Consider the following 15917-nt stretch of genomic DNA (forward strand, 5'->3'; position numbering starts at 1 on the left):
AGCGATAGAATGAGTGAGGCATCGAATCTCGCGGGTCTACTGTCAAGCAGTGATACCTTAGACTCAACAGGAATGTTCACCGGAAATGATAACACTTCTCCGCTTATTCAATTCCTCAACATGACTGGACTATTGAAAATCCCGAAACTTATTGTTCACCTTCTTGCCATGAATTTCGAAATCAGTTTGCATATATCATCTATTCTTATAACGATTGCAGTAATTGCGGTGGTGATACTACTAGTCATACGATATAAATATCTCACTGGATACTCAAAAGATTTAGACAAAAAGAAGCTGCCTAACTTGAAAGGCTCCTCCACACGAAATCAAGGGTCAGAAAAGATACAAAAGTCGGCAAGTCTCTTTGTCGAAAATCGAAAGGAAGAGAAATCAAGCAATTACCTCGATGAGTTCCTCGCTGCAATTAAAGTATTTGGGTATTTGGATAAAGCGGTATTTCACGAGCTAACGAAAAGCATGACCACACAAAAGTTATCTAGTGAGGAAGTGTTGTGTCTTGATGAAAAGATTGGATTTCTGATTGTTGTTGAAGGTGCTGCTCAAGTGTACACCAGGATCTCGAAAAAGAGCTCTTTGACAGGCCATCGTGACAACATTAACGGAAACAATTCCAATGATGAGGAGCTTCAACATTTTGACGACTACGCAGAAAACGAGGATTTCTTCAAACTTGGTGACCAAAGCTACCAGCTTTTAAATGAAGTCAAAAGCGGTGCTCCCTTAAGTTCGTTGATATCGACCTTGGAACTCTTTAAGCCACGCAAGAGGGATTCCCTTATGAGTCCAAACGGGCCAATTCTCACGCCCAACGAGGACATGAGAAATGGTGTTCGATTAAACCTTGATTACTTAGGTAAATCGGCTGAAGCTATAAAGTCTAGAGATGAATTAGAGGATTTGGAAAGCACAGAGTATCCCAATATTATTGTTCGTCCCAAGAAAAAGAGGCACACAGACACCATGACAATTGCCATTATTCCACATTCAGCTTTTGAACGGGTGCAAATGAAGTATCCCAAGGCAACTTCGCACATTGTAATGATGGTGTTGACAAGACTATACAAAGTAACCATGAACACCATTCACAATTACTTGGGATTAACGGGAGAGATATTCAAGGTTGAAGTTGAGTTGAACAAGTCAATGAATTTGGGGTTGCCAAGTTATTTGGTGGATGGGCTCGTTGAAAGATTGAAACAAGGCAGTAATAGCTCTAAAAAGCGTCCCAAACAGTATAGACGGAGCCCCCTTGAACGAACATCTTCGCGGTATGTGTTGCTCAACTCAAAAGTGAAAAGCAACAATCCAGGTGATTTATTGTCTTCAGTGCCAATTTCTCGGGATGATCCAAACCAAAGAGTGCTTAAAGCGTCATTTACCCTGTTGATGGATGAAAGTAAGAGACTAAACTTTACTGATAATATAGAGGAAACAGAGGAGAACTCATTAAGGATTGCAATAGTTGAAAACATATTCAATTTTGTTGGTATTGACAACGAATCAAATAACGTGTATGAACAGAATCCTTTCCTGAGCTTGAATTCATCTGCTAGTAGTTCGGTAGTAGGGCTCAATAACTTTTCTGGTGGCTCTACTCCAAACCCCATGTACCATAACATTTTGAAGTTTGATCGCAATGAGAATCTCATGAACACTATCAATTTGAATCAGCTCCACAGGAATTTATCACCACCAGCAAGTCGACCATCGGTTCAAAAGCCGCTCAAAAAAAGAACGGTTCCTAGTGAGATGAATATCAAAGATGCTTTTGCAAAGGTATTGGAGTTGAAGTACATAGAACCAGATACAACGGTTGTGCAGCAGGATTCAGTATCTTGTGGGTTATTCTATGTTATCGATGGATCATTGGAGGTACATTATAAGGACTCCGAAAAATACGGGCAACACACAACCTCGAAATATGTCTACTCGGTCAATCCCGGAGGTGTCGCTGGATACTTGTCATGTGTGGTTGGATTCCGCTCCCTAGTTTCGATAAAAACTCCCAAAAAGTCTGGCGCAGTAGTGGCATTCATTGCAAAGAATGACTACAATAAATTGCTTGATAAGTTTTACTTCTTACAATTACCTGTTGCGATCAAGTTGAAGAACCTTTTGCCAAAGGAGATTCTAACTATTGATTATGCGCTTGAGTGGTGCCATATCCCAGCCGGTAATGTTTTATGTTCGCAAGGTGATTTGGCCAATGGGTTCCACGTGGTGCTCAGTGGTCGTTTTAGGGTTGTCAAACGAAGCGAAAAGAAAGGATCAGACAACGATGAAGTTGAGGTGTTAGGTGAATATGGACATGGTGAATCTATCGGTGAGGTAGAAGTGTTGACCGCTTCAAGAAGAACCAATTCACTTATCGCTGTGAGAGACTCGGAAACTGCTAGAATCCCGAGAACATTGTTTGAGCTACTTTCGTTTCAAAATCCCGCGATCATGGTGAAAGTCTCACGTTTGGTGGCAGCAAAAGTACTTTCATCGGAAAAGAATGTTGTACAATCCGCACACAATTTCATAACATCCTCAAGCAGTGAAAACTTTATTTCGGCCGACTACAAGACAATTACGATTCTTCCCACTGTGTCAGGATTACCAGTTAGAGAATTTGCAGATAAATTGGTGCATGCGTTGAGAGCTATTGGTCGTAATGTCATGGCTTTGGACCAAGCGCTGACTTTGACGCATTTGGGAAGACATGCGTTTGATGAGAGCTTAGCACGTTTAAAATTGTCTGGATACTTTGCCTATTTGGAAGAAGAGTACGAAACTATTGTCTATGTTTGCGACTCACCTGTTCAATCACATTGGACATCTGCATGTATATCTCAAGGAGACTGTATATTATTGTTGGCTGATGCAGACGATGAAGTTACTGCCACATCAATTGGGGAATATGAACAGTTGTTGATAAAGTTAAAGACAACTGCGCGAACTGATTTGTGTTTGATTCATCCGGACAAGTATGTTGTATCTGGATCTACTGGCCAATGGTTGAAAAATAGAGTTTGGGTGCAAGGTCACCACCATGTTCAAATGAACATAGAGAAACACAATGAATCATTGGGCCCCAGCAAGAAATCATTCATCAGCGACTTGGCTGCCAAATTTTCCCAAAACAATTTGATCATCTCCAAGTTTGAAGAAGCCACGACAAGAGCTATCAAACGAATTCGCAGAGATCAGCATGAGGATATTACGTTAAAGTCCCACAAAAATGACTTCCTACGTCTTGCAAGAATTTTGTCGAACGAAGCTGTCGGATTGGTCTTGGGAGGCGGTGGATCGAGAGGAATTGCCCATGTTGGTGTCGTTACCGCATTAGAGAGGCATGGTATTCCTGTCGATTTGATTGGTGGAACATCCATAGGCTCCTTTGTTGGGGGTTTATACGCGAGAGATTATAACATAGTTTCCATATATGGTCGAGCAAAGAAATTCTCCAAGAGAATTGCATCGTTATGGAGAATGGTTTTCGATTTGACGTATCCAGTGACATCGTACATCACTGGTTACGAATTCAACAGAGGTATCTGGAAAGTATTTGGGTTTGTTGAGATTGAAGATTTCTGGGTCAAGTATTTTTGCAATTCGACAAATATTACAAATTCAACAATGGACATTCATGAATCTGGTTATGCCTGGAGGTTCATCAGGGCTTCGATGTCGTTGGCAGGATTGCTTCCACCTATAGCATTTAAAGGCTGTATGCTTTTGGACGGTGGGTACTTGGATAATTTACCAGTGATGGAAATGAAGCGTCGTGGAGCTAAACACATAATTGCTGTGGATGTAGGATCAGCTGATGACAGAACCCCAATGAACTATGGTGATACGTTGAGTGGGTTTTGGGTACTTTTCAATAAATGGAACCCATTCTCAAAACACCCCAATGTGCCCAACATGATGGATATACAAATGAGATTAGCTTATGTTGCTAGTGTCAATGCTTTAGAAGAGGCAAAAAGAGCTCCTGGTGTTTACTATTTGCGACCACCTATTGACAATTACGCTACTTTGGATTTTGGAAAATTTGATGAAATCTATCAAGTTGGTTTAGGATATGCCGATAAAGTGTTTACCGAATGGGAGAATAAGAAAGCGTTGCCAGAAATTGCTGGATTCGTCAATAAAAATAAGATGAAAGATTTTGGAGAGAGGAAAATTATGTATAGAAGAAACTCAATTTAGAATAGAGCATAAAGAATAAATTGCAAAACTTCATCTATCTACATATATACTCTATTTTTGGTTGGGTGTGAAGTTTAGTTTCTGTTGTCCGGTCGGTGCCTTGCTGATGTCAACCAATGATTTGTAAAACTCAACCACCTTCGGATGCGATCGTACTTTGTGTTCATTAAAGTTTAGGACCTGGAGACCATCTCGTGAAGTTGCTCTAGACAATGCAACATAAGATTGACCTGTTTCAAAAACACTCTTCAAATCCACCTTGACACGAGACAAAGTTTGCCCTTGTGATTTATGTATGGACAAGGACCACGCCAACATTAGTGGGAATTGCACGCGAGACACAAGAGCACGTCCATCCTCATCCTCTATAGTCCATTGTTCAGGCTCAACAAGCACTGTCCTACTATTGACTCCATCGGGGGATAGAAATTTCACCAACGGAAACTTTTTATTTTTGAAATCACCCAATAAGTCTTTGTTCAATTCGGATTTCCTGTCATCCATTTGTTTACCGTCGTGTGTCATCACCTTTTGGGTTAAAGTTCCCGTTGTTAAACCTATGCTTGAATCTGGATCATTAAATATGAAATCCTTTAATTTCCCCTCGTCATCTAAATGATCACCATCTTTAAATGTCTTCATGTAAGTGTCCTTGTCAACAAAATCAACAACAGTACCTAAAGAACCATTAACGAGTGTCTCATCAAAGTTTTTGACACACATTACCTGGGCATCCTTTTTCAAGAGAAGATCTTGCGGAGCCAAAAAGTTCAGAAGTAATGCGGATTTTTGTGGCTCCTGTAGTGATCCAGAATCTATTGCACGATAGCTGACAGCTTCACCGGGTAAAGCGTTCAAACGACGCTTATTAGCTCTTTCCACCTCGTTTCTTGTGGCAAATAGTTCAGCCGGCAGGATGCCAGCAGGACATTCCAATGGTCTGGACAATCTTCTAAACTCTTGAATTGTGCTTTCAGAGATTCGTCCGTCTCTCATTTCATTTAACATGTTGATAAAAACTTGATCTCCCTTTTGTCTAAAAACTTCCTTTAAAATGATTGTCTCTTGAATTGTTTCATTCCAAGCCAAGCTTTCAAAGGAGAAGAACGCTTCAACGTCATCTCTTGTATCTCCTTCAGCGCTAATTTTCTTCATGACGGGAGGAAGCTGATAAAAATCTCCACAAGCCACCAACTGGATTCCACCAAATGGTGCATTGTTCTTTCTCAATCTTTTGGATATTTCATTCAATTTGTCTAACAACTCACCATCAACCATTGATACTTCATCAATAATCAAGACTTTTGTATCTCTCCATCTCCCATGGGCTTTCTTATTTCGTTTTATTTTTTTGATTAAGTTATCAACAGTACCTGTTCCCAAGCCTATGGCACCAAAACTATGCAATGTGATACCACCAATATTACAAGCAGCTAAGCCAGTCGATGCGGTGACTGCAACTCCAGTGGGGTACTTTCGCCTCAATGCTTTGATAATAGATCGAAGCAAAACTGATTTCCCTGTTCCCGCAGACCCTGTATAGAATAAAGAAACTCCTTGAAGAACTTTTTGAAGTACAATCTCTTGCTCTTTGGATAAGATGATTGGCTGAACAACTTTCACTGATTGCCCAGCTTCTGGAGATTTGCTCTTTCCTACAGATGGTCTCTGAGTCGCTAGAAGAATGGTGTGGTGATCCACAGGAGTCTTGCTTGGCTGTTCCAATTGTGGTACAGTTGAGTAATTGCGAGTCAATGGTCTTGTAGGTCTATCGTCATTATATGCAAGTGAGGTAAGCTTAGATGATGGTCGAGCAAATATGTCCTGTGGGGAATTGTGTTCAATCGTGTGTGGAGGGATAACCATGGAATCATTTACAGGGGAGCTTTTTGGTTGTGAAGATTTATTTTGTGATATCTGTGAAGGAGAAACTTTTGGTGGAGATGATGTTATTATGAATTTGCAGACTCCACTTCTAGATGGAGCTTTCACTGCTTGCGTTTGAGAGTACAGTATACTACTCCTCTTGAGCTCCGGAGGCAGTTGGGTTGAAGGAGCCAGTCGTTTAATAGATGATGTTTGTGTAGCAAGTGGAGGGGATTCCTTCTTTGGTGATTGTGATGGCAACTCAGCATCGTCTAACATGGCCAATACCTCGTCATCGTTCTCACTAAACTCAAATGCGTCACTGTTGGATGGACTTTCAGTAAAGCTGTCTATTTCAAAATTCTCAGGCTCCTCTTTGACCACTTCTTGTACATTGTTTCCTTCTTCTACTTGGTATTCACTGCTTGCTTGATATTGTAATAAACTGGCGAGTTGGGTAGTATCGCTAAATTCAAATGATGCTTGTATCTCCTCTGCCACCTGATCTGTTCCATGTGTTTGAGAATTCACCACAACAACCTCTTGCTTTGTAACACCCGGTTGGGTCCTTCGCAGTGTCGGTAGACTGTCGGTAAATGCAAATGAGTCGCTTATATCAAATTCGATCGCGTCTTTCTCAACTTCCTTTTGAGGTACAATTGGCTCGGGGACGTAGTTCATTGCAATGGCATCTATATCTTCATCATCAAAGTCTTCCTGCTCATGTTTTGCATCGGCTGAAGTAGTCCCCTTGCTGCTTTCGTCATCTCCAAACGAATCGTCAAAGTCAATACCATCCAACACCTTGCTGCTCCCAGAAGGGTTTCCTTCAGCCATAGGGCTTTTAGAATAGCTTTGAATTATTATGGGTCCTTCCGATTTATGAAACAATGCTTTTTTGATTTTAACCTGTGTTGTGTACGCGTGTATATATCGTGGTATGATTCTGTTACTGCTTATTCGTAATGTTGTTGGTAATATTCTCATGTACTGTTAGCTTCTCATACAATGCAATAGTCTCATGCGGTTTCTACCTTGAACAGGGATGGGGCTTGGTCAATGTAAATTGTTGTGAAATTTCTTGAAATAGATGTGAAACCCTCTTCAAACTTTCAATGTTTTTGTTGTGAAGATTGATCGCGTGCAAATTTCCACGCGCCATGGAATACCCAACTGGCGATCTCAGAGAATACTACAAATACTACAAAAGTCAAATGTAAGGTGAATACCAAATGTATATTGCACAAGTACTGAACTTCTAACAGCGAGCTCCACTAAAGAATGGATATAGTATGCTTGACCTTTTACTATTTATTGGCACCGATTGCCCATCCCAATCCAGACACAAACAAATTAGAAATCTTTTCACCAGCCTTGTCAGGAAGTCTAGCCATGTTGAGCTCAACCTGACTAATTTCCGGTTCCCTGGAATCACTCTTGCTCTCGAAACCAGCAAATTTAAGTTTATCAATATTCAGATAGTCTTTCTCAATTTTCTCATTAAGTCTATTCCATTGATTCAAAATTATTTTTACATGACCATCACAATCTATCTTTTGTAATGTTTGCGACAAAATTTCCCTTTGCTTGATCATCGTTTCCAACCGGCTAGCTTCAGTATCATCATCAACCCAATTTGGTGATACGTACTTCCCCACTTGGTAAAAAGTGAGCCAAAATTCGTCAATACTAGGAGACTTTGCAAAATGATCAATTAACTCCATGCTTTGTTTGTATGCGTATTGGAAGTTGTTATCAATGAGGGCACTTTCGATACAAGCACTTTTCAACCTATTGAAGCATCCATTTGCGTCGAATTGTTCTAAATCATCTTCATTGAAATATAATAACAAGTCGTTCAAAATTCGAAACAATTTATCAAATGCAAGGTATGATTTAGGATTATGCTCAAGTATCATCATTGCCAATTGTATACACTTTTGTTCATACCCTTGGTTCCCATCAGTTGAAAACTGAAGCAAATCCTTTGGTGTAAATGGTTTCCTCTTATCATAAACCAATTTAAAGTTTTTTATGGAATTTATGGCCCGGAAAAGATGCTTAAAACGAATGATGTCTTTATGACTCTTTTCGTTCAATCCATCGGAACATGATAGCTTTTCAAGAAACTTAAAAAGTTGCTTGGCATGATTTAATGACCCAATGCTTTCATTAAAGTTTGTCGCTTGATTTAGTCTATCCCAAAATGTCTCTACCACCAAATCGTACATCTTTTGATCACTTAATTGGAAGTAGTCATCATCAAAAAGAGTGTCAACAACTTGATACAAGTTTGCAGCCAAGAGGCGTTCCAAGAGCACTGAATCAACAACAGACTTTTGATCGGCGGTTATAAATTCGTCCTGGAATATACGCACCAAACGAATCAATTGTTCCCAATTAGAACTAGATATACTTGACGTGATAATAGCAATCTCTTTTTGAAAGTCCACTGTACCAACTTTGAACTTATACTCAAGGTATTTTTTCAATGTAAGCTTATTCAAAGGGTATAATCTTTGACAAATTTTCAATGCTTGAATTAAAAAATGTGTTTGGCTTGAGTCAAACAATGGTGATAAGGGGTTACTATCTTGTAAAAAAGCGTCAAAGTTTTCAAAATGCGGAGTTTCCTTGAGATTAAGCGTTGGTGGTGGAAAGTCTTGCTTTTGAAAATAAGACAATGTTTCAATGACGATGTCGTAGATTTTGGTCAATTCAATTGAAGAGAGAGTTGAAGACTCACCGTTGAGAGCATAGTAGTAGATTGATGCAAGATACTCTTTGATAATGCCATCCAAATTTGATGCTTCCACTTTTCCAGTTATCAACTTTATTGTCTCATGCCAAAGTTCGTACTTTCTAAACACTGACCCTTTATGATGTTCATGAAACATCCAATTCTGTAAAATAGTCAAATCAAAATCAAAATATTCCAAGAGGGGTAATATTGTCGACTTGAACCACGACTCGGTTCCTCTAATTTCGTTAGAACTCAAGGGAGCAATAAGAATGTCAAATTTGGCATTTAGATCTCTAGCTAAGAGGTACTCTCGAAGCGATGCACAATTGGATTGATAAACCATACCATAATGGATCCAATAATGGCTATATGGTCTTAGCACTCCCTTGTGCCATTGGCGAAGCTCATCAAAGTGGGCATTCTCAAAAAGATCATTGATCTCCTCCACTGAATTGTGAAACTGACTCAAGTGTAACGTTTTTGCTTGCAATAAATGTAGCAAGGTTTCCGTTTTGGATGATGAGCTATTGTAGTTGAATCCTAGGGTCTGAGCTGTTGAGTTTATATCATGTAATAAATCGTTGGCTGTAGATATAAGGGATCTTTCATTCGGTATGGTAAAGGAGTCTTGCATGGAAATATCTTCGGTAGGTTCAGGTTCATTTAAAATAAGTTCGGCAAGGTTGTAGATGGATGAATATTGTATAGTTCCGGGATACGTGCTGACTAGCAAGACATTCAATAAATTATGTGTGGTATTGTAATATGGCTTGCTATTTAACGTGGCTGATTGGACAGCTTTGATTTGATTAGCCAATTGAGTTTCATTAGCAGATACAAACAGTTTCACTGTAGACACATATAATTGAGCATCCTGTTGTGGATCCAATGAAGTCATATCTTAGATGTTGTATGGCACGTTGAATGAAGTAACACTAATTGTTCAAAGCGCCAAACAAAAAAGTTTCAGAATTTCATCATCATTACAAGATACACCACCACTCTCCCCTTAGTGTTACAAATGGCTACACCAAGACAATTAATCTTTATAGATAATATTGCTAAGAACCATGTCAAATATTACGATCCAACCTTTTCGTCGTATTTGAAGCTTCGACAAGATCTATTCAAGTTATATACATCGATAGCGAAACAAATTGAAGGTACAGAGGATGAATCAGCTAAATCAAATGTATCGCATATGACACGATTCAGGATACATCAATTAGAAGTTGAATTGCATAAAGTAGAGCTAACATACAAGACCCATATTGATGAACTTCTTAATCTTCTTCGAATTGAGAAAAATATGAAGCCAGATATAGTAACTGGTATTAAGCAAGAGTTGGAACAGATAATAGCTCAGAATGAAGAACTTCAGAAAAAGATATCAAAGATCAAGACAGTTGAGAAACCACTCTTGGATAGAATAACAAAGCTAGTGGGCAGTTTTAATGACAATATTGAAAAATCCACAGCTAGATTGATACATTCTACACTCCTAAAGTCATTAGATGGAGAAAGAAGTGAAGAAAAAAAGGAAAAGGATTCGTTACAAATAGACTATCGATCTTTGGTGTTTAGTAAAGATGATTTACGTCAACAAATCAGACATGTATTGAACGATGCAGGTGAGCATGGCCATATTGACGAATTTTTGAGAAACAACAAGATATTTGATGAATACGACGAGTCCAAGGTGTTTTACAAACTATTCAGATCTACATTGTTCGATATATCAAATACCAAGACATTGGACGAATACGATGATATGATAGCCAAGACAGTAGAGCAGATCCAAACATTGAAGAATGAAGGTGAATCTACTAAACAGAGCTGGAGCAAGAATGCAGAAAAGATGCTAAAAATAAAAGCAATTGTGAATGAAGGTAACGAAGAAGACATTGAAATGGCCGAAGATTAAGAACCTCAACACATTAGCGTTTCGCGTGCCATGTATTACTTTTCTATAACGGGACTTATTAATATCACAGAATCTCCTCTAACAAAAACCATCTCTGTTCTCTTTATTATTGGATCAACACCATCTTTATCAGAAAATATCGTTTCTGTAGCATCACTTAATACCAAATTACAATGACTATCATAACCTTGTAATTTACCTTTAAATTCTCGAGCGCCTCTTAATTTAACAATCACGTATTCATCAAGTTGAAATCGTATCAAGTCGAGGGGTTCTTGTTGCTGTTTGTGTTCCGTTTGCACTGAAGACATAGTTGGATTGAGGAGTTAAGATGGTTAAGACGGTTAAGATGGGTTGTATGTATTTGGTGTAGTTATTCAATTCTTTGGATTTTTCGTTCCCTGTTTTCCAATCCTTTGACCAACTGAAAAAAGAAAAAAAAAATTTGAAGGAAGCTTTCACAAATCAAAATTTTTTCAAAGGACTAAGCTCAGATCAACCGTCGTCTCGATATGTCCCTGGTTCCTATACGAGCTTTTCTGACAAGCTCAGCTATACTATCCAGAGCTAAACCATTGCAATTCACCGATTTAAAATCCATAAAACTTCGTGCACCAATTCCTCCAACAGTTAAAAACTTTGAAGTATCACCCGATCATCCATTATGGCAATTTTTCCCCCATGGTAATAAGACCACTTCCCCCATACGTGAATCAGAAGAGTTGGATTTAGACTCAAGAGAATGGACCAGTGCTGAATTACGTCGTAAATCATTTGAAGATTTACATACGTTGTGGTATCTTACTTTAAGAGAACGTAATGTGTTAGCTAGAGAAGTCAGATTAGGTGAAAGTTTGGGAATGGGAGACTTTAGACAGTTTAATATGCTTGATAACAAATTAATAAAAACTCAAAAGAGGATAAAACAAGTGTTGTTGGAGAGGCATATTGCATTTGAAAGAGCCCAAGCTAGTCCTGATGTATATACAGAACAACAGAAATATCTTCAAGAGTTCGAGGAGAGATATGTTACATGTGATGAGAGTGAGATTGATGAAATGGACGCTAAGTTATTACGATTACAATATGCATTTTTCGGTATTGAACCAACATTGAGTTTGGAAACTTTGCAAGATGATATTAACCCCAATTTCATCAAGGGAATAACTTATACTAGTCAAGTGAAACTAAATAGATATTTGGAACAAAACCCGGAAACGGATTTTGCATTGCCCTTGAATGGTATAATGGAAGAATTACCCTTCTTTTTATATGATGTGAATGAAGCTATTGAACAAGTGAAGCAATTGAGAGAATCAGGACAATCACGTAAGTTGGATAAGATTGAAGTTATTCCATTCTTGAATAATGCAATTGGGAAGCATCTAGGAAATGGAGAAGAAGAAAAAGAAGGAGAAGTGACTGTATAAGAAAGATATAGATCTTGTAAATAAAATGCAAAAGTGTATAAAAAACGTAGCGCTGTATCTCTGTGTATATCTTTCTCGCACCAATAAAAGTAATGAACAGAAGAAAATTTCCAAAGAGTACACAGTTGAACATATACAAACTCAATATACACATACATCTTCAACAATGGGAGGTAGAATACATGGATTCCTAGGTGGTGTTTTATTAACATCAGCATTGACATACTACACTGGTCAAATGTTTCATCGTAATCAACAATTTATTTCACAACACTTACAACAATCAAATAATATCATCAATAATCGAATCTTGACCGATTCCGAATATAGAAATACCGCAATACCCGATAATCACATTGTTATCGAAGAAAGACCTGATTTTGTTGAAACCTGTAAAGATATTTGGAATGAAGAGATTATCAAGATGGTAAATTGGATTTATGGTATAAATTGGTATAAATTGGGCATTAAATTGGACAATGAGGCTAATAAGTTGACGGATAAGATCGCCGAACTGTTGGTTAATAAGAAGTAGGATCGAAGGGGGGTATACACACACACACATATATATATATATATATATATGCGATTTAGGGTACATATACAGTTTGTGTTATTGTGACTATTAGTCTATTTTCTTTGCTTCTTCTTTGAAATGTTTCTTTACTTCTCTACCTATACTCCAATTAATCACAGGAGCAAAGACCAGAAGAAAGAAACTAACAATGACTTGAAACAACCCCCATTGACGAGGCAAGATCCCCAACGTACTACATCCAAGCACCCATCCAATAAAATCAGTAGTTATAGTATCATATCCCTTTGCCAACTGATCAAATACCATATCAGCACAAACGTCACTTGGGATAGGTACACTTGGCCCCTCAATGATTTTAGTCAAGCGTGGTTTGGTCTTTTGTTCTTCATCAAACCCTTCACTTTGGAAATTGCCGGGAAATACACATGAGACTCGATAATTGTAAGGTTTCAATTCTTGTCTTAATATAACGGATAATGATTCCAACGCCGCTTTCATGGGTGCGTATTGGGCGTAGCCTACAAATGGAAAGAATGAAACTACTGAACTGAATATAATAATATGTCTCATTGGCCAATCATGGGGAAGGGTAGCTTCATTTATATTGAGTAAATGTTTAAACCCACTATGGATTACGTTCAACGCAGTTCGATAATTGATGTTGATTCCAGTGTCTAGATCTTGTGAAGTCAAATCATTGAATAGTTTAGGCACACTAGATCCAGCACAACAAAATATGATGGTAGGGTCATATCCATGAGCTGTAATTTGTTTCCATAAATTGACAAAATCGTCATAGGCGGACGCATCACATGAATAACTGGAAACCCTAGCGGTGTGGTTTGGGTGAGTTTTGGGTAAATTGAGTATTGTTTTAACTTGATGGTCTAATTTTGATTGGGTCCTAGCAACGAGGATTACTGAGCAGTTTTGTAAGTATAGTTTTGTTGCAATGTCTGCTCCGATACCTTGAGACCCTCCTACTATTATTGCAGTTTTGCCATCGACTGGGAAATTGGATTTGGAGAACCACATTGTGTGTGAACTTAGATGAGGGAGAGAGGGGGGAAAAGTGTTATCCTCGAGGATTTGGTCCATTAGACGCGCATTTTAATTTTTCAGTCGAGGTTATTGTTTACTATGTACAAAATTATGTATATATATATATATATATATATATAGGTTCTATGCTGATTTCAAAAATGGTGATGGAGGTATAACAGATTCTTGTTGAGTGGGTGTCCTTCTTGGTTTAGTCTTATATTTCTTTGATACCAATAATTTACCTTTCAATTCACCTGTATGTCTTTCCATATTTGGTAAACTTTCCAACAGTTTTTTCAATTTTTCATCAACAACATCCTCTTCAGTTTCAACACCATGTTTGAAAAATTCCTTTTTACAAGTTTCAACAGCATCTCTGAATACTTGTTCACCATCAGGTCTACTACTAGTTAATTTCTTGACATTTAATTCAGTTATATCATCCAATGGAATATTTTGCAATTCCAACTTGGCCACAGCTTTAGCAGTAAACCATAATTTAATTTCATATTTAGAATCAACAAGCTCCAAGACACACATTGGTGCTTTATCTTCACCCAACCTAGGTTCCAATTTAATGATTCTAGTGAATCCATGATCTCTGTTCTTGTATCGGTTAGTTAACTCACGTATAACTTTCAATCCAACATCTTGCTTATCGGGTGGTTGTAAATAACCAAATGCTTTAATCTTGAGTAGCTTCTCTGCTGGGTTAGTAGAGTTAGTGATGTTCTTACTTTCAGCTAGAGCTTTACCCAAAAATCGTTCAATATGAGGTTGTGCTTGTCTTGCTTTTGCTTGGGTGGTTATTATATTTTCATTACGTATAACATTGGCACATAGGTTCTTGTAGATCATCTTCTTGTGAGTAGCCACATCCTTATTAAAATGGTTTATCGTAACCATGGTTTAGTATGAGATAAGTGTTGATTCAATGGTGTCTAAAGTTCCTTATCCCAAAGGGAAGTATTTGAAATTTTTTTTTTCTTTCTTCATAGATATATGTCGTATAATAATATTCTACGACATTAAGTTTGCGACAATGAATTTGGCAATTGAAAAAAAAATTTACTCTTCATGTAATCTCATCACACAAGACTAACCTCCCACCCCCAAACTATACACCCCTTTATACAATATGCATTTGATGTACACTTTAGATGCTGAAGGCAAAAGAATATACACTTTGAAGAAAACCACTGAATCTGGTCAAATTACAGAATCAGCTCACCCCGCTAGATTTAGTCCTGATGATAAGTATTCAAGACAAAGAGTTACTTTGAAGAAAAGATTTGGATTATTGCCAACGCAGAACTAGAGAAAAACGAAATGGTGGGTGCTAATTCACATGGTTGATTTTTAGGAGAGAGATATGTTGTGCTTTCATAGAATGACTTTAATGTATATTAGATTTTGAAATTTTGAGAGTGACGACTGAGTTGAGGGACCTTAGTGGACTTGTAGCGGTAGTGGACTTATTCCTCCTGAGGTATTCAGACAGTGAGGGATATTCTTATTAATATAAATATTCTCTTATTGTTTGCTTTTGACCTCTTATCTAATTTCCATGATAGACGTTATTCTCCATTAAAATGGTAATCCAAACTAGCCACACCTGGTGGCAGCATAAGCAAATTCTCTTCACTCAACTCCTTGCCTCCTCCTCCTCCTCCTCCTCCTCCTCCTCCTCCTCCTCGTCTTCAGGTTGTGCAGTCTCCTTTTGTCCCGTAGCTTGTAAATGATACTCCGCGTTTCTAATATAACTTTCCCACATCCTAGCCAATACTTCCATGGGCAAATTATTCTTGTTTGCGTCACCTAGAAGCTTTTTCATTTCAACCACTGATTCATTCAAGTTCTCCTAAGAGGGGTTAATGTTAGTATTAGATTCATTTGATATTGTGTTTCCATGTGTGTTACGTACCATGTTGGTTATTATTCTTGCTAGGAGCATATTGTGTGTTTGTTCATGTGGATTCTCCATATTTGATGGTTGTTTAATGAGCTGAAGAGAGTGCTAGAATGTATTGATAGTTGTGATGATGATGTTGTTGTTATGTGTTTATATTTTTGGAGTATTCCGCGTGTGGCTTTTTGGAGTGACAATTTATTTTTATTTTTTTTTTTTCATCTTCCGAACATCAGAGACCA

The 15917-nt window shown here is 38.0% G+C and overlaps 11 protein-coding genes across 11 annotated transcripts; 5 read left to right on the forward strand and 6 right to left on the reverse strand. All coding sequences in view use genetic code 12, as the record gives it.

Annotated features, from left to right (window-relative positions):
• Positions 1-9: 9 nt before the first annotated feature.
• CORT_0G01830 (patatin-like phospholipase) lies at positions 10-4221 on the forward strand (the record flags this gene model as incomplete). The annotated part of the gene is made up of 1 exon (XM_003870943.1): positions 10-4221. One exon carries the CDS (start codon positions 10-12, stop codon positions 4219-4221), a length of 4212 nt encoding a protein of 1403 aa, XP_003870992.1.
• Positions 4222-4272: 51 nt separating this feature from the next.
• CORT_0G01840 (Pif1 DNA helicase) lies at positions 4273-7074 on the reverse strand (the record flags this gene model as incomplete). The annotated part of the gene is made up of 1 exon (XM_003870944.1): positions 4273-7074. One exon carries the CDS (start codon positions 7072-7074, stop codon positions 4273-4275), a length of 2802 nt encoding a protein of 933 aa, XP_003870993.1.
• A 320-nt stretch (positions 7075-7394) lies between these two features.
• Positions 7395-9728, reverse strand: CORT_0G01850 (hypothetical protein; the record flags this gene model as incomplete). Its single annotated transcript, XM_003870945.1, has 1 exon — positions 7395-9728. One exon carries the CDS (start codon positions 9726-9728, stop codon positions 7395-7397), a length of 2334 nt encoding a protein of 777 aa, XP_003870994.1.
• Positions 9729-9851: 123 nt separating this feature from the next.
• Positions 9852-10754, forward strand: CORT_0G01860 (hypothetical protein; the record flags this gene model as incomplete). The annotated part of the gene is made up of 1 exon (XM_003870946.1): positions 9852-10754. The coding sequence occupies one exon, from the start codon at positions 9852-9854 to the stop codon at positions 10752-10754; it is 903 nt and encodes a 300-aa protein (XP_003870995.1).
• A 35-nt stretch (positions 10755-10789) lies between these two features.
• On the reverse strand, positions 10790-11065 carry CORT_0G01870 (Smx4 component of heteroheptameric complexes (Lsm1p, Lsm8p); the record flags this gene model as incomplete). Its single annotated transcript, XM_003870947.1, has 1 exon — positions 10790-11065. The coding sequence occupies one exon, from the start codon at positions 11063-11065 to the stop codon at positions 10790-10792; it is 276 nt and encodes a 91-aa protein (XP_003870996.1).
• Positions 11066-11266: 201 nt separating this feature from the next.
• Positions 11267-12184, forward strand: CORT_0G01880 (hypothetical protein; the record flags this gene model as incomplete). Its single annotated transcript, XM_003870948.1, has 1 exon — positions 11267-12184. One exon carries the CDS (start codon positions 11267-11269, stop codon positions 12182-12184), a length of 918 nt encoding a protein of 305 aa, XP_003870997.1.
• A 25-nt stretch (positions 12185-12209) lies between these two features.
• CORT_0G01890 (hypothetical protein) lies at positions 12210-12719 on the forward strand (the record flags this gene model as incomplete). Its single annotated transcript, XM_003870949.1, has 1 exon — positions 12210-12719. The coding sequence occupies one exon, from the start codon at positions 12210-12212 to the stop codon at positions 12717-12719; it is 510 nt and encodes a 169-aa protein (XP_003870998.1).
• A 90-nt stretch (positions 12720-12809) lies between these two features.
• CORT_0G01900 (Ksr1 3-ketosphinganine reductase) lies at positions 12810-13820 on the reverse strand (the record flags this gene model as incomplete). Its single annotated transcript, XM_003870950.1, has 1 exon — positions 12810-13820. The coding sequence occupies one exon, from the start codon at positions 13818-13820 to the stop codon at positions 12810-12812; it is 1011 nt and encodes a 336-aa protein (XP_003870999.1).
• Positions 13821-13907: 87 nt separating this feature from the next.
• Positions 13908-14672, reverse strand: CORT_0G01910 (Mrpl8 mitochondrial 60S ribosomal protein subunit; the record flags this gene model as incomplete). The annotated part of the gene is made up of 1 exon (XM_003870951.1): positions 13908-14672. One exon carries the CDS (start codon positions 14670-14672, stop codon positions 13908-13910), a length of 765 nt encoding a protein of 254 aa, XP_003871000.1.
• A 232-nt stretch (positions 14673-14904) lies between these two features.
• Positions 14905-15084, forward strand: CORT_0G01920 (Nop10 small nucleolar ribonucleoprotein; the record flags this gene model as incomplete). The annotated part of the gene is made up of 1 exon (XM_003870952.1): positions 14905-15084. The coding sequence occupies one exon, from the start codon at positions 14905-14907 to the stop codon at positions 15082-15084; it is 180 nt and encodes a 59-aa protein (XP_003871001.1).
• A 327-nt stretch (positions 15085-15411) lies between these two features.
• CORT_0G01930 (subunit of the Dam1 (DASH) complex) lies at positions 15412-15750 on the reverse strand (the record flags this gene model as incomplete). The annotated part of the gene is made up of 2 exons (XM_003870953.1): positions 15412-15627; positions 15691-15750. 2 exons carry the CDS (start codon positions 15748-15750, stop codon positions 15412-15414), a joined length of 276 nt encoding a protein of 91 aa, XP_003871002.1.
• Positions 15751-15917: the final 167 nt, after the last annotated feature.

Source organism: Candida orthopsilosis (assembly GCF_000315875.1).
Source record: "Candida orthopsilosis Co 90-125, chromosome 7 draft sequence".
Lineage (NCBI taxonomy): Eukaryota > Fungi > Ascomycota > Pichiomycetes > Serinales > Debaryomycetaceae > Lodderomyces > Lodderomyces orthopsilosis.